Source organism: Anolis sagrei, chromosome Y (assembly GCF_037176765.1).
Source record: "Anolis sagrei isolate rAnoSag1 chromosome Y, rAnoSag1.mat, whole genome shotgun sequence".
Taxonomy (NCBI): Eukaryota; Metazoa; Chordata; class Lepidosauria; order Squamata; family Dactyloidae; genus Anolis; species Anolis sagrei.
Window position 1 is genome coordinate 75644871 of NC_090035.1, and position 21047 is coordinate 75665917.

Below are 21047 nucleotides of genomic sequence, written 5' to 3' on the forward strand. Positions count from 1 at the left end.
TGTGTGCCAAGTTTGGTCTTGAGCAGTCATTGGATGAGGATCTCAGTGGTCTCAGGATGTGAGTGGAGGTACTACAAATCCCATCATCCATTGTCTGTCCACCCCGAAACCTCACCAGGACGTAGAGAGGGTCAGGAGTTATGTGTGCCAATATATGATATGATATCATAATTATATCTTTTATATTGCATGTAATATTACTAATAATATTACAATATAATGGTATAGTACGATATAGTAATATATAATACTGATATTGTACTATGCTAATAATATTATATATTGCATGTATCTATATATCTTGTAAGCCACTCTGAGTCTATTTTGGGGTGAGAAGGGTGGCATATAAATGTTGTAAATAAATAAATAAAATTGTGATCTTTGGAGGTTATGCTGAGCAGCCCTAAGTTTGCGAAAACTAAGTCTCCTATCAACCAACTCATTATCTTGCAACTCATAGAATCATAGAATCATAGAGTTGGAAGAGACCTCGTGGGCCATTCAGTCCAACCCCATTCTGCCAAGAAGCAGGAATATTGCATTCAAATCACCCCTGACAGATGGCCATCCAGCCTCTGTTTAAAAGCTTCCAAAGAAGGAGCCTCCACCACACTCCAAGGCAGAGAGTTCCACTGCTGAACAGCTCATTATTTTCTGCACCTGGGATTTCAACTTCTGAACTCTTTTTCCTAGAGAACAGCTCCTCTTCAACATTTGGAGTATGAAACTATTGGAGGCACAGACTGCTCATTTTCAAGATTTAAAATCTCACAATGGCTCGCACGCCCAGAATCTCCGTGACCTATGTCCACATTAACATGAGTACCCGGCACAACCATGGGCTGAACTACAACAGCCCCTTCTTTTTCTGGAGAGGAAGCAATACCCAAGGAGTAGGGGATGTGGGTGGGGAAGGTACCTGTGCAATTGGGGGTCCCATTGAGGACTGAGGTTCCACTGATGGGCTTCCCTTCTGGAGTGGAGCACCAGCAGTAACCAGTCTGTTTGTGGCACTGGACCTGAATGGGAGAAGAAGAGGACGGGGAGAAGAGGATACAGGAAGTCCCAGAGTTACAAACATCTGACTTAGAAACAACTCCTAGTTAAGAATAAATGCAAGGGATGTGTGTGTATGTGTGTATTTATATGTATATATATGTATGTATATATGTGTGTGTGTGTATCAGTATATGTATATACACATACATATACATACCATACTATTCTAAACTATACTATATTGTGTGTGTGTGTGTAAGAAAAAAGAAAGAAAGAAGAGAGCAAGCGAGAGAGGAAGATAAGAAGAGAACAAGGAAATAAGGGAAGAAATGAAGGAAGGAGCAAGAAAGAAAGGAAAAGAGGAAGGAGGAAAAAGAAAAAAGCAAGGAAGGCAGAAAGGATGGAAGGAAGGATGGAAAGAAGGGAGGGAGATAGGGAGGAATGATGGAAGGAAGGAAGGGAAAAAGTAAGGGATGAAAGAAAAAGAAAATGTGCAAAGGAAGGAGGGAGGGAAAGAAAAAAGAAGGAAAGAAAGAAGAGAGCTAGAAGGGAGGATGATAAGAAGGGAACAAGGAAATAAGGGAAGAACTGAAGAAAGGAGCAAGAAAGAAAAGAAAAGAGGAAGGTGGAAAAAAAAGGAAAGAAGCAAGAAAGGCAGAAATGATGGAAGGAAGGATGGAAAGAAGGGAGGGAGATAGGAAGGAAAGAAGGAAGGAAGGCAGAAAGGATGGAAGGAAGGATGGAAAGAAGGGAGGGAGAGAGGAAGGAAGGAAGGAAGGCAGAAAGGAAGAAAGGAAGGAAGGAAGGATGGAAGGAAGGATGGAAAGAAGGGAGAGAGATAGGAAGGAAGGAAGGAAGGAAGGAAGGAAGGAAGGCAGAAAGGAAGAAAGGAAGAAAGGAAGAAAGGAAGGCAGAAACAATGGAAGGAAGGATGGAAAGAAGGGAGGGAGATGGAAGGAAGGAAGGAAGGAAGGAAGGAAGGAAGGAAGGATGGAAGGAAGGATGGAAGGAAGGAAGGAAGGATGGAAAGAAGGGAGAGAGATAGGAAGGAAGGAAGGAAGGAAGGAAGGAAGGAAGGAAGGCAGAAAGGAAGAAAGGAAGGCAGAAAGAATGGAAGGAAGGATGGAAAGAAGGGAGGGAGATAGGAAGGAAGGAAGGAAGGAAGGAAGGAAGGAAGGAAGGAAGGAAGGAAGGCAGAAAGGAAGGAAGGAAGGAAGGAAGGAAGGAAGGAAGGAAGGCAGAAAGAATGGAAGGAAGGAAGGATGGAAAGAAGGGAGGGAGATAGGAAGGAAAGAAGGAGGGAAGGAAGGCAGAAAACATGGAAAAAAGGGAGGGAGAGAGGAAGGAAGGAAGGCAGAAAGAATGGAAGGAAGGATGGAAAGAAGGGAGAGAGATAGGAAGGAAGGAAGGAAGGAAGGAAGGAAGGCAGAAAGGAAGGAAGGAAGGAAGGAAGGCAGAAAGGAAGGAAGGAAGGAAGGAAGGCAGAAAGAATGGAAGGAAGGAAGGATGGAAAGAAGGGAGGGAGATAGGAAGGAAAGAAGGAAGGAAAGCAGAAAGGATGGAAGGAAGGATGGAAAGAAGGGAGGGAGAGAGGAAGGAAGGAAGGAAGGCAGAAAGGAAGAAAGGAAGGAAGGAAGGATGGAAGGAAGGATGGAAAGAAGGGAGAGAGATAGGAAGGAAGGAAGGAAGGAAGGAAGGAAGGAAGGAAGGAAGGCAGAAAGGAAGAAAGGAAGAAAGGAAGAAAGGAAGAAAGGAAGGCAGAAACAATGGAAGGAAGGATGGAAAGAAGGGAGGGAGATGGAAGGAAGGAAGGAAGGAAGGAAGGAAGGAAGGAAGGAAGGAAGGATGGAAGGAAGGATGGAAGGAAGGAAGGCAGAAAGAATGGAAGGAAGGAAGGAAGGATGGAAAGAAGGGAGGGAGATAGGAAGGAAAGAAGGAAGGAAGGCAGAAAGGAAGGAAGGAAGGAAGGAAGGCAGAAAGAATGGAAGGAAGGAAGGATGGAAAGAAGGGAGGGAGATAGGAAGGAAAGAAGGAAGGAAGGCAGAAAGGATGGAAGGAAGGATGGAAAGAAGGGAGGGAGAGAGGAAGGAAGGAAGGAAGGAAGGCAGAAAGGAAGAAAGGAAGGAAGGAAGGATGGAAGGAAGGATGGAAAGAAGGGAGAGAGATAGGAAGGAAGGAAGGAAGGAAGGAAGGAAGGAAGGAAGGAAGGAAGGCAGAAAGGAAGAAAGGAAGAAAGGAAGGCAGAAACAATGGAAGAAAGGATGGAAAGAAGGGAGGGAGATGGAAGGAAGGAAGGAAGGAAGGAAGGAAGGAAGGAAGGATGGAAGGAAGGATGGAAGGAAGGAAGGATGGAAAGAAGGGAGAGAGATAGGAAGGAAGGAAGGAAGGAAGGAAGGCAGAAAGGAAGAAAGGAAGGCAGAAAGAATGGAAGGAAGGATGGAAAGAAGGGAGGGAGATAGGAAGGAAGGAAGGAAGGAAGGAAGGAAGGAAGGCAGAAAGAATGGAAGGAAGGATGGAAAGAAGGAAGGGAGATAGGAAGGAAAGAAGGAGGGAAGGAAGGCAGAAAACATGGAAAAAAGGGAGGGAGAGAGGAAGGAAGGAAGGCAGAAAGAATGGAAGGAAGGATGGAAAGAAGGGAGAGAGATAGGAAGGAAGGAAGGAAGGAAGGAAGGAAGGAAGGCAGAAAGGAAGGAAGGAAGGAAGGAAGGAAGGCAGAAAGAATGGAAGGAAGGAAGGATGGAAAGAAGGGAGGGAGATAGGAAGGAAAGAAGGAGGGAAGGAAGGCAGAAAGGATGGAAGGAAGGATGGAAAAAAGGGAGGGAGATAGGAAGGAAAGAAGGAGGGAAGGAAGGCAGAAAGGATGGAAGGAAGGATGGAAAAAAGGGAGGGAGATAGGAAGGAAAGAAGGAGGGAAGGAAGGCAGAAAGAATGGAAGGAAGGATTGAAAGAAGGGAGGGAGATAGGAAGGAAGGAAGGGTTGTTTGTTACCTGCTGGAAGGAGCCTCCTTCGTCGCATTCTGGGACATACGTCCCGTGAGCCTGGCGCCGGGACTGTGAGAGGGCCGCCATCCGGTCCTCTTGGCATCGGGTGAGGTTGGCACCTGTGGGTTGGAGAGCGATGGCATAAGAAAAAGAAGATCCATAATCAATACCACCAATGTTATTGAACACCACTACGCCCACCTCTAATAAAAGGGGAAAAGGAAATGGCCTGAGGTTGTCAGGAATTGTGGGAGTTGAAGTCCAAAACACCTGGAGGGCCCAAGTTTGCCCATGCCTGGTGTAGACACAACCTTGTAGGCAAGTCACATTCTCTCAGCCTCAGAGCAAAGCAATGACCAACCTCAGCATAAATCTTTTCTAACAAATCCCTAAAGTAGGGTTGCTATTAAGTCAGAGTAGACTTGGTCTATACAGTTAACTTGCTCAAAACTTGGAAACATTGGCTTAGTGTGTCTGCCACCTTGCTGAAATCACTACCTACTGTTTGGCTCTCGGTGGGCGGCCACCCCACACCGGAAGCGGGGCAAAGCCTCAAGCGAAGGTTCCCTGCACCGGGCCCTTTGGAAGAGGCAAGGCGACTTGTAGAGCTTCCCGTCGGAGCCACAAATGGGGCGGCCCCGTTCGTGGGGGCACTCCAAAGGGCACGCAGACTCTCCCCGGTCACTCTCCGAGATGATGAACTGCAAAGAGACACAACAAAGGCATTGATTAGAGCAGTGGTTTCAACCTTTTCAGTTTTACTAGAGACCACTTGTCCAGGGACCACTTTAACCAGAGACCACTTTGACCAGGGACCACCTTGACCAGGGACCACTTTGACCAGGGACCACTTTGACCAGGAACCACTTTGACCAGAGATGACTTTGACCAGGCACCACCTTGACCAGGGACCACTTTGACCAGGGACCACTTTGAGCAGGGACCACTTTGACCAGGGACCACTCTGACCAGAGACCTCTTTGACCAGGGACCACTTTGACCAGGAACCACTTTGACCAAGGACCACTTTGACAAGGGACTACTTTGACCAGAGACCACTTTGACCAGAGATCACTTTGACCAGGGACTACTTTGACCAGGGACCACTTTGACCAAGGCCCACTTTGACCAGGGACCACTTTGACCAGGGACCACTTTGACCAGGGACCACTTGACCAGGGACCACCTTGACCAGGGACCACTTTGACCCAGGACCACTTTGACCCAGGACCACTTTGACCAGGGCCCACTTGACCAGGGACCACTTGGGCAGGGACCACTTTGACCAGGGCCCACTTGACCAGGGACCACTTTGACCAGGGACCACTTTGTCCCGGGACCACTTTGACCCGGGACCACCTTGACCAGGGCCCACTTTGACCAGGGACCACTTGACCAGGGACCACTTGACCAGGGACCACTTTGACCCGGGACCACTTTGACCAGGGACCACTTTGACCAGGGACCACATGACCAGGGACCACTTTGACCAGGGACCACTTTGACCAGGGACCACTTGAGCAGGGACCAGTTTGACCAGGGACTACTTTTGACCAGCGACCACTTTGACCCGGGACCACCTTGACCAGGGACCACTTGACCAGGGATCACTTTGACCAGGGACCACTTTGACCAGGGACCATTTTGACTAGGGACCACTTGACCAAGGACCACTTTGACCAGGGACCACTTGAGCAGGGACCAGTTTGACCAGGGACCACTTTGTCCCGGGACCACTTTGACCAGGGCCCACTTGACCAGGGACCACTTTGTCCCGGGACCACTTTGACCAGGGACCACTTTGACCAGGGACCACCTTGACCAGGAACCACTTTGACCAGGACCCACTTGACCAGGGCCTACTTGACCAGGCACCACTTGACCAGGGACCACTTTGACCCAGGACCACTTTGACCAGGGACCACTTCTTCTTCTGAATGCACACAGACGATGTTGTACTGTAAGACTTCTGTAATCATGGGGAATACATCCCTGAACTTACTGTGGAAACAAGAAACTGTGGAGAATAGCACACCCTATTGAAAGGAATGATTTCTGCCAGAAGTTGCCATGGAATCAACCTGGAGGACCCAAAAGTTGTCTCACCAAACTATACCTTCCAAGATTCCATTGCATTGAACTGTAAGAGTGCGAGGTTGTCAAACTGCATCACTTCTACAGTGTGGATGCACCCCTTGGAACAAGAACAAGAGCCTCTTCTCCCCGCGCTCTCCTTCCTGCTCCCCAGGAGGTGTGTATTTTGGACACGCCTGGCCCAAAGCGTTGGTTTAACTAATTGCAGTGTCAATAAGCCCAGGCGAGAAAGAGGCCCATTAAAAGCCAACCAGACTTGGAAACCGAATGGTGTTTGATGAGAAGCAAGGTGGGATGATTCCCCATCCAAACGGCAGGAATCCAGACCGCAGGCTTCTGGCGGGAAAGAGGGAGAAGGAGGAAGTGGGGCGGCCTTGTGATGAATGTGGAATTATAACATTGGAAGGGACTCTACTTCTGTCGAGTTTCTAAACAGGCTGGATGGCCATCTGTCAAGAGGGCTTTGATTGTGTCTTCCTTTATGGCAGAATGAAGTGGGACTGGAAAGCCCAAGGGCTATCTAGTCCCACCCCATTCTGCCATGGAGCCCCCGGTGGCGCAGTGGGTTAAACCCCTGTGCCGGCAGGATTGAAGACCGACAGGTCGCAGGTTCGAATCCGGGGAGAGGCGAATGAGCTACCTCTATCAGCTCCAGCTCCTCATGCGGGGACATGAGAGAAATCTCCCACAAGGATGATAAAAACATCAAATCATCCGGGCGTCCCCTGGGCAACGTCCTTGCAGACAGTCAATTCTCTCACAACAGGAGCAACTCCTGACACAATAAAAAAAAATCCAAAATATGGAATGCATTGTGGATATGGAAACCATCAGCTACTAATGGTGAATTTTGCCCTTATAACCCATCATCTCCACTAGCCAATAACATCTGATTACATCCAATGGAGCAAAGCATCTGTTCGGTTTAAATCTAAGTATTTATGGTATTCAAGGGTCTAAAATATGTAGTCTAAAATATGTAGGGATAAGGTTCAATATGCCTACAGCCATACAACCCTGAACACGCCCGATCTTGTCTGATTTCGGCAGCTAAGCAGGGTCAGACATGGTTAGTACTTGGATGGGAGACCGCCTGGGAATACTGGTTGTTGTAATCTTCTATTTATGGACCCCCCGGTGGCACAGTGGGTTAAACCACTGAGCTGCTGAACTTGTTATTATATTTAGCATCATTATTGTAATATTTAATATTACATATATATATAATATTTGTTATTATATTTATATCTTATAGATAATATATTATTATTATTATTATTATTATTATTATTATTATGGAGTCCCCCGTGGCACAGTGGGTTAAACCATTGAGCTGCTCAACTTGTTATTATATTTCGTATCATTATTGTAATATTTATTATTATATTTATATATTATACGTAATATAATATTATTATATTTAGTATTATTATTATTATGGAGTCTCCTGTGGCCCAGTGAGTTAAACCACTGAGCTGCTGAACTTGTTATTATATTTAGTATCATTATTGTAATATTTAGTATTATATTTATATATTATACATAATATAACATTATTTATTTAGTGTTATTATTATGGAGCCCCCCCCCCCCCCCCCCCCCCCCCCGTGACGCAGTAGGTTAAACCACTGAGCTGCTGAACTTGTTGATTGAAAGGTTGCAGGATCAAATCCAGGGAGCGGGATGAGCTCCCACTGTCAGCCCCAGCTTCTGGGAGCCTAGCAGTTGGAAAACATGCAAATGTGAGTAGAACAATAGGTACCACTCTGATGGGAAGGTAACGGTGTTCCATGCGGTCATGCTGGCCACATGACCTTGGAGGTGTCTATGGTCAACACTGACTCTTTGGCTTAGAAATGGAGATGACAACCAACCCCCAGAATTGGACACGACTGGAGTTAATGTCAGGATGATCATAAAGGTAAAGGATGACTTTCAAGGGGCTGGATTGCTTTAGGAATGAGGTTCAGTACCTCGGAGAGCTCCCTAAAGCCTGGATGACCACTTGGACCCCATGTACACTGCCATATAAAATCCAGGTTATCCGCTTTGAAAACAGATAACACTATGTAACAAAATTTTAAAAATTTTCTGTTCCTGGTTTGAAAGTGTTATTTCCTATTTAATAGGCATGGGCAATACATGGTTCTAAATCAGTGTTTTGCAACCTGGGGGGAGGGGGTGTCGTGAGGGGGGTTTCAGAGGGGTCGCCAAAGACCATCAGAAAACACATATTTCTGATTGTCTTAGGACTTGTGGGAGTTGAAGTCCAAAACACCTGGAGGGCCAAAGTTTGCCCAACCTTTAGACCCAACCGTTGGACTTGTGAGAGTTGAAGTTCAAAACACCTGGAAGACCAAAGTTGCCCATACCAGATTTAGACTCAAGTGTGCAAAAGTTTAGACCCAACCATTGGACTGGTGGAAGTTGAAGTTCAAAACACCTGGAGGGCCAGTTTGTCCAATCTGGTTTATACTCAAGTGTACAAAAGTTTAGACCCAACTGTTGGACTTGTGGGAGTTGAAGTCCAAAACACCTGGAGAGTTGAAGTGTGCCCAACCTGGTTTAGAGTCAAGTGTACAAAAGTTTAGACCCAACTGTTGGACTTGTGGGAGTTGAAGTCCAAAACACCTGGAGGGCCGAAGTTTGCCCATATGTGGTTTAGACTCAAGTGTGCAATGGTTTAGACCCAACTGTTGGACTTGTGCGAGCTGAAGTTCAAAACACCTGGAGGGCTGGTTTGTCCAACCTGGTTTCGACTCAAGTGTGCAAAGGTTTAGGCCCAACTGTTGGACTTGTGGAAGTTGAAGTCCAAAACACCTGGCGGGCCGAAGTGTGCCCATACCAGGTTTAGACTCAAGTGTGCAAAGGTTTAGACCCAACCATTGGACTTGTGCAAGCTGAAATTCAAAACACCTGGAGGGCCGGTTTGGCCAACCTGGTTTAGACTCAAGTGTGCAAAGGTTTAGGTCCAACCATTGGACTTGTGGGAGTTGAAGTCTAAAACACCTGGAAAGCCAAAGTTTGCCTATATGTGGTTTAGACTCAAGTGTGCAAAAGTTTAGACCCAACCGTTGGACTTGTGGGAGTTAAAGTCCAAAACACCTGGAGAGCCAAAGTTTTCCCCTACGTGGTTTAGGCTCAAGTGTGCTAAGGTTTAGACCCAACTGTTGGACTTGTGGGAATTGAAGTCCAAAACACATGGAGGGCCGAAGCTTTCCCATAATTGGTTTAGAATCAAGTGTGCAAAGGTTTAGACCCAACCATTGGACTTGTGGGAATTGAAGTCCAAAACACCTGGGGGACCGAAGTTTGCCCATACGCGGTTAAGACTCAAGTGTGCAAAGGTTTAGACCCAACTGTTGGACTTGTGGGAGTTGAAGTTCAAAACACCTGGAGGGCCGGTTTGGCCAACCTGGTTTATACTCAAGTGTGCAAAGGTTTAGGTCCAACCATTGGACTTGTGGGAGTTGAAGTCCAAAACACCTGGAAGGCCAAAGTTTGCCCATACGTGGTTTAGACTCACTTGTGCAAAGGTTTAGACCCTACAATTGGACTTGTGCGAGCTGAAGTTTAAAACACCTGGAGGGCTGGTTTGTCCAACCTGGTTTAGACTCAAGTGTGCAAAGGTTTAGACCCAATTGTTGGACTTGTGGGAGTTGAAGTCCAAAACACCTGGCGGGCCAAAGTGTGCCTAACCAGGTTTAGACTCAAGTGTGCAAAGGTTTAGACCCAACCATTGGACTTGTGCAAGCTGAAGTTCAAAACACCTGGAGGGCCGGTTTGGCCAACCTGGTTTAGACTCAAGTGTGCAAAGGTTTAGACTCAACTGTTGGACTTGTGGGAGTTGAAGTCCAAAACACCTGGAGCGCTGAAGTGTGCCCAACCTGGTTTAGACTCAATTGTGGAAAGGTTTAGGCCCAACCTTTGGTCCTCCAGGTATTTTGGACTTCATCTCCCACCATTCCTAACAGATGATAAGACGGTTGGGATTTCTGGGGGTTGAAGTCTGGATTGAAAACTATTGGTTTAGACTAGAGATGAAAAATAAACCCAACCCATGCAAGAGGGTCCTTGCCCGGCCTCCTTTGCCCATGCGAATGCAGCCAAAATATTCCATCTCCGAAACTGGGAAAAAGAGCCAGTCACCATGTGTTTTTCTGTGGTGACTTCACCGTTGGCACCAGCGCGTGCCACCAAGAGCCGCCGTCGTGAAGGCACCGGAGACAGATGGCGCCCAAAGGGTGGCTCAGACACGGGGGATGTGTCTGCGAGGGGCTCTGTCCCTGCACTTGGCGTCGGCGCATGGGGATTCGGCGCCTTTTTTGGACACTGTTGTTACCTGTCCAGGGGGTTGTGGAGGGTGACATCATGTCTGCAAAGCAACGGTCCGGACTCAAAGGCGCTTCTTTGAGCAGAGATGCCATTGAGGACGCATCAGGAGATGCAGGAGGAGGCGGTGGACACAAACTCCCCAAAACCAGAATGATGCATGGACAGTAGGGATTCGAGCCCAAGGAGGTGAGGATATAAGTGGCTAGGATGTTTGCCCCATAAGAGTATGACAACGACACATCAATGAACAAAGTACAGGCAGTCCCCAAGTTACAAACATCCAACTTGCAAACGACACATAGTTAAGAACAGGGGTGAGACAACAGGAACCAATGATAGAATTGGACCAAACTTGGCACACAGAACTCCCATGACGAAGAGAAAAACACTGGAAGGGTTTGGTGGGCATTGACCTTGTGTTTGAGAGTTGTAGTTCACCTACATCCAGAGAGCTCAGTGGACTCAAAAAATGATGGATCAGGACCAAACGTGGTACAAATACTGAATACACCCAAATGTGAACACTGGTGGAGTTTGGGGAAAATAGACCTTGACATTTGGAAGTTGTAGTTGCTGGGATTTATAGTTCACCTACAATCAAAGAGCATTCTGAACTCCACCAACAATGGAATTGAACCAGTCTTGGCACACAGAACTCCCATGACCAACAGAAAATACTAAAAAGGGTTTGTTGGGCATTGACCTTGAGTTTTGGAGTTTTAGTTCATCTATACCCAGAGAGCACTGTGGACTCAAAAAATGATGGATCAGGACCAAACTTGGTACAAATACTCAATACACCCAAATGTGAACACTGGTGGAGTTTGGGGAAAATAGACCTTGACATTTGGAAGTTGTAGTTGCTGGGATTTATAGTTCACCTACAATCAAAGAGCATTCTGAACTCCACCAATGATAGAATTGGTCCAAACTTGGCACACAGAACTCCCATGACGAAGAGAAAAACACACGAAGAGAAAAACACTGGAAAACACTGGAAGGGTTTGGTGGGCATTGACCTTGTTTGAGAGTGTTTGAGAGTTGTAGTTCACCTACATTCAGAGAGCACTGTGGATTCAAACAATGATGGATCTGGACCACATTTAGCATGGATATGCAATACACCCAAATGTTGACACTGGTGGAGTTTGAAGGAAAATAGACCTCGATATTTGGGAGTTGTAGTTGCTGGGATTTATAGTTCACCTACAGTCAAAGAGCATTCTGAACCACACCAACGATAGAATTGGGCCAAATTTCCCACCCAGAACCCCCATGATGAAAATAAAATACTGTATTTTCTGATGGTATTTGGCGACTCCTCTGACACCCCCTCATGACATTCCCCCCCCCCAGGGGTCCTGACCCCCAGGTTGAGAAACACTGGTCTAGCTTGACTATAGAATCATACAATGCTAGATTTGGAAGAGACCTCATGGGCCATCCAGTCCAACCCCATTCTGCCAAGAAGCAGGAAAATTGCATTCAAGGCACCCCTAACTTCTGCTGGAAGCAAAAGATGGGATCACTTTAGAGAACCTTTGGAGATCCCTAGGAAAAAGGGTCATCTTTAGAAATCTCTAGGACAAAGTTGACCATGAATTTATACTGGAGGACTGAAAGATTTGTGGATTTTACATCAAATCCGCAAATAATGAAATCTGCAAAAGCCAAAACTACAAACGTGGATGGCTGATCTCAAGCATCTTGGATATGGTGTGAGGTGCATCTACACTGCAGAACTAATGTAGTTTGCCATTGCTTTCTTTGCCGTGGCTAAATACTTTACAATCCTGAGAATTGAAGCTTTGCAAGGCCTTGAGCCTCCTCTACAATCAATGGCACCAAACTACATCTCCCAGGTCTCCATTGCATAGAGTCATGGTGGTGAAAGTGGTGTCAAACTGCAGCATAGATGCGAACAAGTAGACACTCCTTTGGACCGTAAATCAAAGCGAGCCATGCGTACGACTGGCTGGCTACCTTTCACGCTTTGGCCGGCCTCCTTGGTCTCTCAGCAGGAGAGCCGGGCCGGTGGTTTTGGCAGTCGAAAGAGAAGCGTTCCCCTCGAGGGAATCCAAAACAAGCATCTCTTTGCTTAAGAAGCACACGGCTCAAATGGAGAGCTGTTTGGGGGCAGGAAGCCGAAAATGAGATGCTCTCCCAGGTGCGGTTGAAGGAGGTTTGTGGAGACGTTTGTGCACAAGTGTTGATGAGAGAGAGAGAGAGAGTCCGATTCCTACGCCTTTCCAAGGCCCTCTTGCTTGCAAAGCTTGGCTTCCTTTGGAGACCAGAGTTCGAATCCCTGATCACACACCTGGTCCCAAAACCATGCCTTTAGTTTCTTTCGGAAAGCTAGGAGAGAGGTGGCTTTATTTTGAGTCGCCCTTATGGGCTGAGAATGGCGGTTAATAAGTGCATCAAATAAAATTTTATTTGTCGTGTCAGGACAACCAGTCAAATTATATTATATTTCTAACAGAACAAAGCAAACAAACAGACAAAATAGAAAATTTGTGAGTTTGGTAGTTGATTAAATGTCCTTTGACCAGTATCTGGCCACTTGGAGTGCTTCTGATGTTGCTGCAAGAAAGTCCTCCATGATGCATGTGGCAGGGCTCAGGTTGCATCGCAGCAGGCGGTCAGTGGTTTGCTCTTCTCCGAACTCACATGCCGAGGATTCCACTTTGTGGCCCCATTTCTCAAGGTTGGCTCTGCATCTCGTGGTGCCAGAGCGCAGTCTGTTCAGTGCCTTCCAAGTTGCCCAGTCTTCTGTGTGCCCAGGGGGGAGTCTCTCATTTGGTATCAGCCATTGGTTGAGGTTCTGGGTTTGAGCCTGCCACTTTTGGACTCTCGCTTGCTGAGGTGTTCCAGCAAGTGTCTCTGTAGATCTTAGAAAACTATTTCTTGATTTAAGTCGTTGACGTGCTGGCTGATACCCAAACAGGGGATGAGCTGGAGATATCTCTGCCTTGGTCCTTTCACTATTGGCTGCTTCTTCCCAGTTGGGAAGAAATTGGGAGTATGTCCCATAAGCGGGGAGCCACCGCCGAGAAGGCCCTGTCTCTCATCCCCGCCAGGTGCATTTGTGCTGTTGACAGGAGTGAGAGCAGGGCCTTCTTGGCTGATCTTTGGTTTCGAGATGGGACGTAGAGGTGGATGCGTTTGGACAAGTAAGCTGGACCAGAACCGTATTGAGCAGTCTTTAGCATTTCTCTATAAGTGGATTCTGCTTTGGTCGGACCTAATTCCGTCTCCAATTGTGGGCGAAACAATTCAAGAAGGAGATGGACACAATGGAGCGATCAATTCAAATGGCAGGAAAAGAGATGTGTTTGTGTGTGTATGTGTTGTTGTTGTTGTTCATTCGTTCAGTCGTCTCTGACTCTTCGTGACCTCATGAACCAGTCCACTCCAGAGCTCCCTGTCGGCCGTCACCACCCCCAGCTCCTTCAAGGTCAGTCCAGTCACTTCAAGGATGCCATCCATCCATCTTGCCCTTGGTCAGCCCCTCTTCCTTTTGCCTTCCACTTTCCCCAGCATCATTCTCTTCTCTAAGCTTTCCTGTCTCCTCATGATGTGGCCAAAGTGTATGTATATGTATATATATATGTATGTGTATATATAAATATATATTTTTCAAAACTTGGCAACTCTGACTGTTCTAGATTGTTTCTAACGGACACTTGAAAGTGCCGAGATCCATTCCCTGAGAGCGGCTGGACGGTGAAAGTCCATGTCCGGATGACAAATAACCTCCAGTGGGCAAACAGAAATTTGAAACACACCGGTGGCATTTTGACACCCAACGCCGATCCAGTCAATAGAGCTGGCAGAGCCAAAGGATTTGGGAATAACTGTTAAGAAGCTCGGCGACTACCGTCATGCTACTGTGCACTGATTGACAAGGCCAGCCTGCGGGCCTTCGGAGCGCAACAAATGTGTTTGTGTTTGCGCAAAAGCCAGCTCACCAAAAGGCCTCGCAGCTTACCTTGGCTCCGGCACGCCATTTGTAACCGCAGGGGCCGTGGCCAGGAAAATCTGAGTGCTGCGTTGACGGAGAAGGAAGGCAGACCAGGAGGGGGGGAAAGCCACTCTCTGGCACACTCCCCGTTTCACAAATGAAAACTGGGACATGGATGGAGAATTTATGCCAAGGCCACTTTGTGGGACGCACGCAGCCAAGCAACATCAGAGCATGGTCGAGATGCCTTTCGAAAGCTTTGGGAAAAACACACAATTTAGGAGGCGACCCAGCAGTTTGCTTTTGCTTGAGTCTACTGCAGAGCTTTCCAAACTTTTCATGTTCCTGCCACACTTTTTAGGCACGCATCCTTTTGCAACATGGTAATTCAGTTTTGCTAGCACGATGGAGGTCAAACCAATCCCTTATAAGAGTTTCATACAATATATATAACACACACACATATATATACAGTAGAGTCTTGCTTATCCAACATAAACAGGCCAGCAGAACACTGGATAAGTGAAAATGTTGGATAATAAGGTGGGATTAAGGAAAAGCCAGTTAAACGTCAAATTAAGTTATGATTTTACAAATTAAGCACCGAACCATCATGTTTTACAACAAATCGACAGAAAAAGCAGTTCAATACACAGTAACGTTATGTAGTAATTACTCTATTTACAAATTTAGCACCAAAACATTGCAATGCATTGAAACAGCTGTGGATCTGGGTGCGAGGCAGACTGCGTTGGATAATACAGAACGTTGGATGAGCGAAGGTTGGATAAGCGGGATTCTACTGTAAACATACACACGTATAGTATAGTATAGTATAGTATAGCATAAAGGTAAAATAAAGGTTTCCCCTTGACATGAAGTCTAGTTGTGCATGTTGGATGAGCGAAGGTTGGATGAGATTCTACTGTATATACACACACATGTATAGTGTAGTATAGTATAGTATAGTATAGTATAGTATAGTATAGTATAGTATAGTATAAGGGTAAAATAAAGGTTTCCCCTTGACATGAAGTCTAGTTGTATATGACTCTGGGGGTTGGTGCTCATCTCAATTTCTAAGCTGAACAGCTCGTTTTGTACGTAGACACCTCCAAGTCATGTGGCCAGCATGACTGCATGGAGTGCCATTACCTTCCTGCCAGAGCATTATCTACTGATCAACTCATATTTGCATGTTTTCAAACTGCTAGGTTGACAAAGCTGGGCCTAACAGTGGGAGCTCACCCTGCTCTCCAGATTCGAACCACCAACCTTTTAGTCAGCAAGTTCAGCAGCTCAGTGGTTTAACCCACTGCGCCACCAGGGGGTCCTTATAGTATAGTACTGTATAGTATAGTAAAGTATAGTACAGTATATATGGAGTATAGTATATATGGTGCAGCGGGTTAAAGCACTGAGCTGCTGAACTTGCTGATCAAAAGGTTGGAGGTTTGAATCCGGGACATGTGGGGAGCTCCTGCTGTTAGGCCCAGCTTCTGCCAACCTACCAGTTCGAAAACATGCAAGTGTGAGTAGATTAATAGGTACTGCTTCTGCTGGAAGGTAACAGCGCTCCATGCAGTTATGTTGGCCACATGACCTTGGAGGTGTCTACGGACAATACCAGCTCCTCGGCTTAGAAATGGAGATGAGCACCAGCCCCCAGAGTCGGACACAACTGGACTTAATGCCTGGGAAAAACCTTTACCTTTTATTATATTGTATAATATATATACGTTTCGTATCATCTTTACTGTATTTTGCACCTGTTTTCTATGTTGTACACCGCAATGAGTCGCCGTCAGGCTGAGAATTGAGGTATATAAGCGAAGTAAATAAATAAATAAATAAATAATACTGTTTAAATTATGTTTAGAATATTTTCCTTTATGCTTCTTGCGTCCTACAGTTGATTCCTGTGTCGTTTATAAGCCGCTCCATGTGGTTCATCACAAACATCATTGTCAACAGGTTTTCCTTCCTTAATTAGAAGCGTATCCATTTCAGTGATAATTATTGCAAGTCAGTCTAATTGTGCAAATTATAAATGTTATAACAGTACCGACAGTTGAACAGCATCAGCATTGCCACGCCAGGTGGTACATCAACAAGACGATGGATGGCATCATTGCGCCTTAAAAATAGATGCCGCCAAAAGCAGGAAAAGTGGAAGAAGAAACCGGGTCTCAAAAACAATATTTTTCACACTCCCGAGAAGCAAACAGATCTAAATGGGTCCCCTTCACGGAGGTGTTAACGCGACACCCGTGTGTCGGATAGTATGACAAAATGTTGACTCCGTTCCCAAACATACAAATGCGAAATCAAAAGCGAGCCAAAGGAGAGACACGACAAGACCTTCTCCTACGTCGGGAATAAATAGTAGGCTTCCAGATGTGGGCGGACTACATCTCCCAGCATTTCTCACCATTGGCTGTGCAGACTGGGACTGATGGGCATTGTAGTCCAACAACATCTAGAGCAGTGTTTCTCAACCTTCCCCTTAATACAGTTCCTCATGTTGTGGTGACCCCCAACCATAACATTATTTTTGTTGGTACTTCACAACTCTAATTTTTTCTACTGTTATGAATCGTAATGTAAATATCTGATATGCAGGATGTATTTTCATTCACTGAATGAAATTTGGCACAAATACCCAATAATGATCAGATTTGAATACTGGTGAGGTTGGAGTGATTGATTTTGTCGTTTGGGAGTTGTAGTTGCTGGGATTTATAGTTCACCTACAATCAAAGAGTATTCTGAACTGATATGCAGGATGTATTTTCATTCACTGGACCACATTTGGCACAAATACCCGATACCCCCGAATTTGAATACTGGTGGGTTGGGAGGGATTGATTTTGTCATTTGGGAGTTGTAGTTGCTGGGATTTATAGTTCACCTACAATCAAAGAGCATTCTGAACTCCACCAACAATGGAATTGAACCAAACTTGGCACACAGAACTCCCATGACCAACAGAAAATACTGGAAGGGTTTGGTGAGCAATGACCTTGAGTTTGGGAGTTGTAGTTCACCTACATCCAGAGAGCACTGTGGACTCAAACAGTGCTGGATCTGGACCAAACTTTGTGTAAATACTCAATATATTTAAATGTGAACACTGGTGGAGTTTGGGGAAAACAGACCTTGACATTTGTAAGTTGTAGATGCTGGGATTTATAGTTCACCTAAACTCAAAGAGCATTCTGAACTCCACCAACAATGGAATTGAACCAGTCTTGCCACACAGAACTCCCATGACCAACAGAAAATACTGGAAGGGTTTGGTGGACAATTACCTTGAGTTTGGGAGTTGTAGTTCACCTACATTCAGAGAGCACTGTGGATTCAAACAATGCTGGATCTGGACCAACCTTTGTGTAAATACTCAATATATTTAAATGTGAACACTGGTGGAGTTTGGAGAAAACGAACCTTGAGATTTGGGAGTTGTAGTATCTGGGATTTATAGTTCACCTACAATCAAAGAGCATTCTGAACCCAACCAATGATAGAATTGGGCCAAGCTTCCCACACAGAACCCACATGACCAACAGAAAATACTGTGTTTTCTGATGGTCTTTGGTGAGCCCTCTGACACCCCCTTCGTGACCCACAGGTTGAGAAACGTTTATCTAGAGGACTATGGGATTCTCATTCCTGTTTGAGGAGGATTTTCGGGGGGGGGGGGGAGTCTACCTGATCACGGAGTCAATAGAAATCCTATTATCAATGCAACCTCTGACTGTTGCACCCGAGGCCTCAAGCATCACACCATAGTCCAGAGTAAAAGCAAAAACACACAAAATACACCTAGCTCCAGCAGACAAGAGTCCTTTGTCCCACCCTGGTCATTCCACAGATATATAAACCCTTTTTCCTAGTTCCAACAGACCTCACTACCTCTGAGGATGCTTGCCATAGATGCAGGCGAAACGTCAGGAGAGAATGCCTCTAGAACATGACCATATAGCCCAAAAAAACCTACAACAACCCAGTGATTCCGGCCATGAAAGCCTTCGACAATACACACAAAAGATATATAGTAAACAAGCAGGGATAATATTATATAATTGACTGGCTGCCCTGACACAAAATAAATAAAAAGCAGGGATAAGGAGATAAGACGAAGAATCCAAAAAGTCAGCAATCGATTGTCTCTTATAAATCCAAAAACAATACAGTCCAAAGATAGTCCCCAAATACAAAGGCAGCTTAAGTCCATAAGCAAAACTTGAACAAGAATACAAAACAAGAACACTGAAAACTCCCAGAACACTTAAATCCAAAACCAAGTCTTGAAACAAGAACTTGAGAACCCAGGCCTAGCTACACTTGAAAGCCACGTTGCCTGAACTGAACTCAAAGTGCCCGCAAGCTCCTAATGAACAGACATGAAAGCATGATGTCTGCCTTGGAATTTCTGCTTCCCACAGAGCCGTGTTGATCTATGAAACTGGCTATCTACTCTAATCTGCAAGCATTTTAGTATCACCAGGTGCTTCCTCATGAGAGTTTCTCATCAATTGGGCTTCACCAGACTCCTTATCGAGAGTGGATGATTCTGACTCCCGTGACTGGCCTTGCAGTTCAGAGGCAATGACATTCTCAGGCCCTTCATCTGTGCCTGCATCCCGATCTGAATCAGTTTTCATTCTTGACCTGCATCAGAATGAACCCCAGGAAAGCCCACAATCCTGTCATCAGTGAACCCATCAGCCCCTGGATGCTGTGACTGTTGTTGTGCTACAACACTGACCTTCATTGGAGCTTGCAATCCCAACAAACTGAAAAGAAAAAGGGACTAAGCAGGTTGAACTTTCCAAAATATTTCTAATTCTACATTTCTCCAAACAGGTGGAATAAAATAGTGACACGTTTGCTTTCTGGTAGTTCAGTGTACACAAACTTTGTCTCATGCACAATATCTACTTATAATCTATCCTGGACCCTGCTGTGGCACAGTGGGTTAAATTGCTGAGCTGCTGAATTTGCTGACCGAAAGGTTGGTAGTTTGAATTCGAGGATTGGGGTGAACTCCTGATTTTAGCCCCAGCTTCTGCCAGCCTAGCAGTTTGAAAACATGCAAATGTCAGTAGATCAAATGTACTGCTGCAGTGGGAAGGTGACGGCATTCCATGCAGTCATGCCGACCACATGACCTTGGAGGCGTCTACTGACAATGCTGGCTCTTAGAGATGAGCACCGTCCCCTAGTCGGACATGACTAGACTTAATGTCAAGGTGAAACCTTTGCCTTTTATCATCTATCTATCGATCGATCTAAAAGTCAAAGTTTCTCACAGACTAAGGCCTACCTCACACTGTGAGGCCTTCTCTCAGACTGAGACCTTTCTCCCACTGAGGTCTTCCTCAGACTGAGGGCTACTAAGCTACAGTCACACCTGCTTATATAGAACTGCAGCTTTTGCCGAGTCATTGCATCCATTTAACCCTTTCAGTGAATTAAAAATAAATATATGTTGGTTTGTTGGTTTGTACCACAAATGTTCCTCCGTGGTCTGATGGATCTGGACCAAACTTGGCACACATGCTCTTCATATAGTGTCCCTACATCGCGGTTTTTCACTTATTGCGGGAGGTCCTGGAACATAACCCCTGCAATAAGTGAGGGAACACTGTTCCCAAACTGCAATATGGAGTGCTTTGTTGTGATGGTGATCAAGGCATGGGCAGGTGTTTTGGACTTCAACTCCCACCTTTCCTAATAGCCAATAGGCTGTTAGGAATGGTGGGAGTTGAAATCCAAAACACCTGGAGGGCCAAATTTTGCCCACGCCTGGTCCAGACTCATCCTATTTGTTTTGAACCTGGGACCGAGTGGGAGCGCTGCATGGAAGAGAGAGGGTTGTTTAAGCTTTGTATAATATTTTCGCAAGGCTGATGTGCTTTGGCTGCTTTCCCCGGCCGTTCCCCCCCTCCGTCCCAATAAGGCCCCCTTCATAAGCCGCCCACCCTTGCGAACCAAAGGCTTTTGTCGTCTCGGGGGGAAGCGAGGGGAGGGCACCCCACAATGAGGCTTTTTGGAAGCTGGCAAAGGAGGCTCGGACTCCGAGAGAGAAGCCTCTTGGCCGCGTTTGCTGGAGGCCCCAACAAATTACTCGGCTTGACAGCTGAAAGGCCCGTGTGTGCCTTGGCGTGACTGGGGCGGGGTCTGGCCGGGCGTCCAGAAATGGGAACGGTCAGAAACGCCCGCCACCAAGCAAGGAAACAGAAACAGCCAGGCTTCGGAGGAGGAAGGATCAGAGCTCTGGGTTCAAATCCTAGCTCAGCTGTAGAATCCCATTTTGTTGTTTATTCATTCTTGATGACCTCCTGGACCAGCCCAGGCCAGAGCTCCCTGTCGGCCGTGGCCACCCTCAGCTCCTTCAGTGTCAAGCCAGTCACTTCAAGGATACCATCCATCCACTTTGCCCTTGGTCGGCCCCTCTTCCTTTTCCCTTCCATTTTCCCCAGCATCATTGTCTTCTCCAAGCTTTCCAGTCTTATCATCATGTGGCCAAAGTTCTTCATCTGGGCCTCTTATATCCTTCCCTCCAATGAGCAGTCAAGCTTTATTTCCTCAAGTATGGACTGGTTGGATCTTCTGGCGGTCCAAGGCACTTCAAGGATGCCATCCATCCACTTTGCCCTTGGTCGGC

General features: G+C 46.1%; 1 protein-coding gene and 1 pseudogene across 1 annotated transcript in view; one reads left to right on the top strand and one right to left on the bottom strand.

The window, feature by feature from the left end:
• LOC137094778 (SPARC-related modular calcium-binding protein 1-like) overlaps positions 1-21047 on the bottom strand; it is a 53980-nt gene that overhangs the window by 14601 nt on the left and 18332 nt on the right. Inside the window, exons 2-4 of the mRNA XM_067462160.1 lie at positions 4484-4682; positions 3988-4100; positions 920-1019 (exon numbers count right to left, since the gene is read on the bottom strand). Of these exons, the coding sequence (XP_067318261.1) occupies positions 920-1019; positions 3988-4100; positions 4484-4682 (412 nt within the window). The remainder of the gene's footprint in view (positions 1-919; positions 1020-3987; positions 4101-4483; positions 4683-21047) is intronic.
• LOC137095767 (5S ribosomal RNA) lies at positions 7075-7193 on the top strand (annotated as a pseudogene).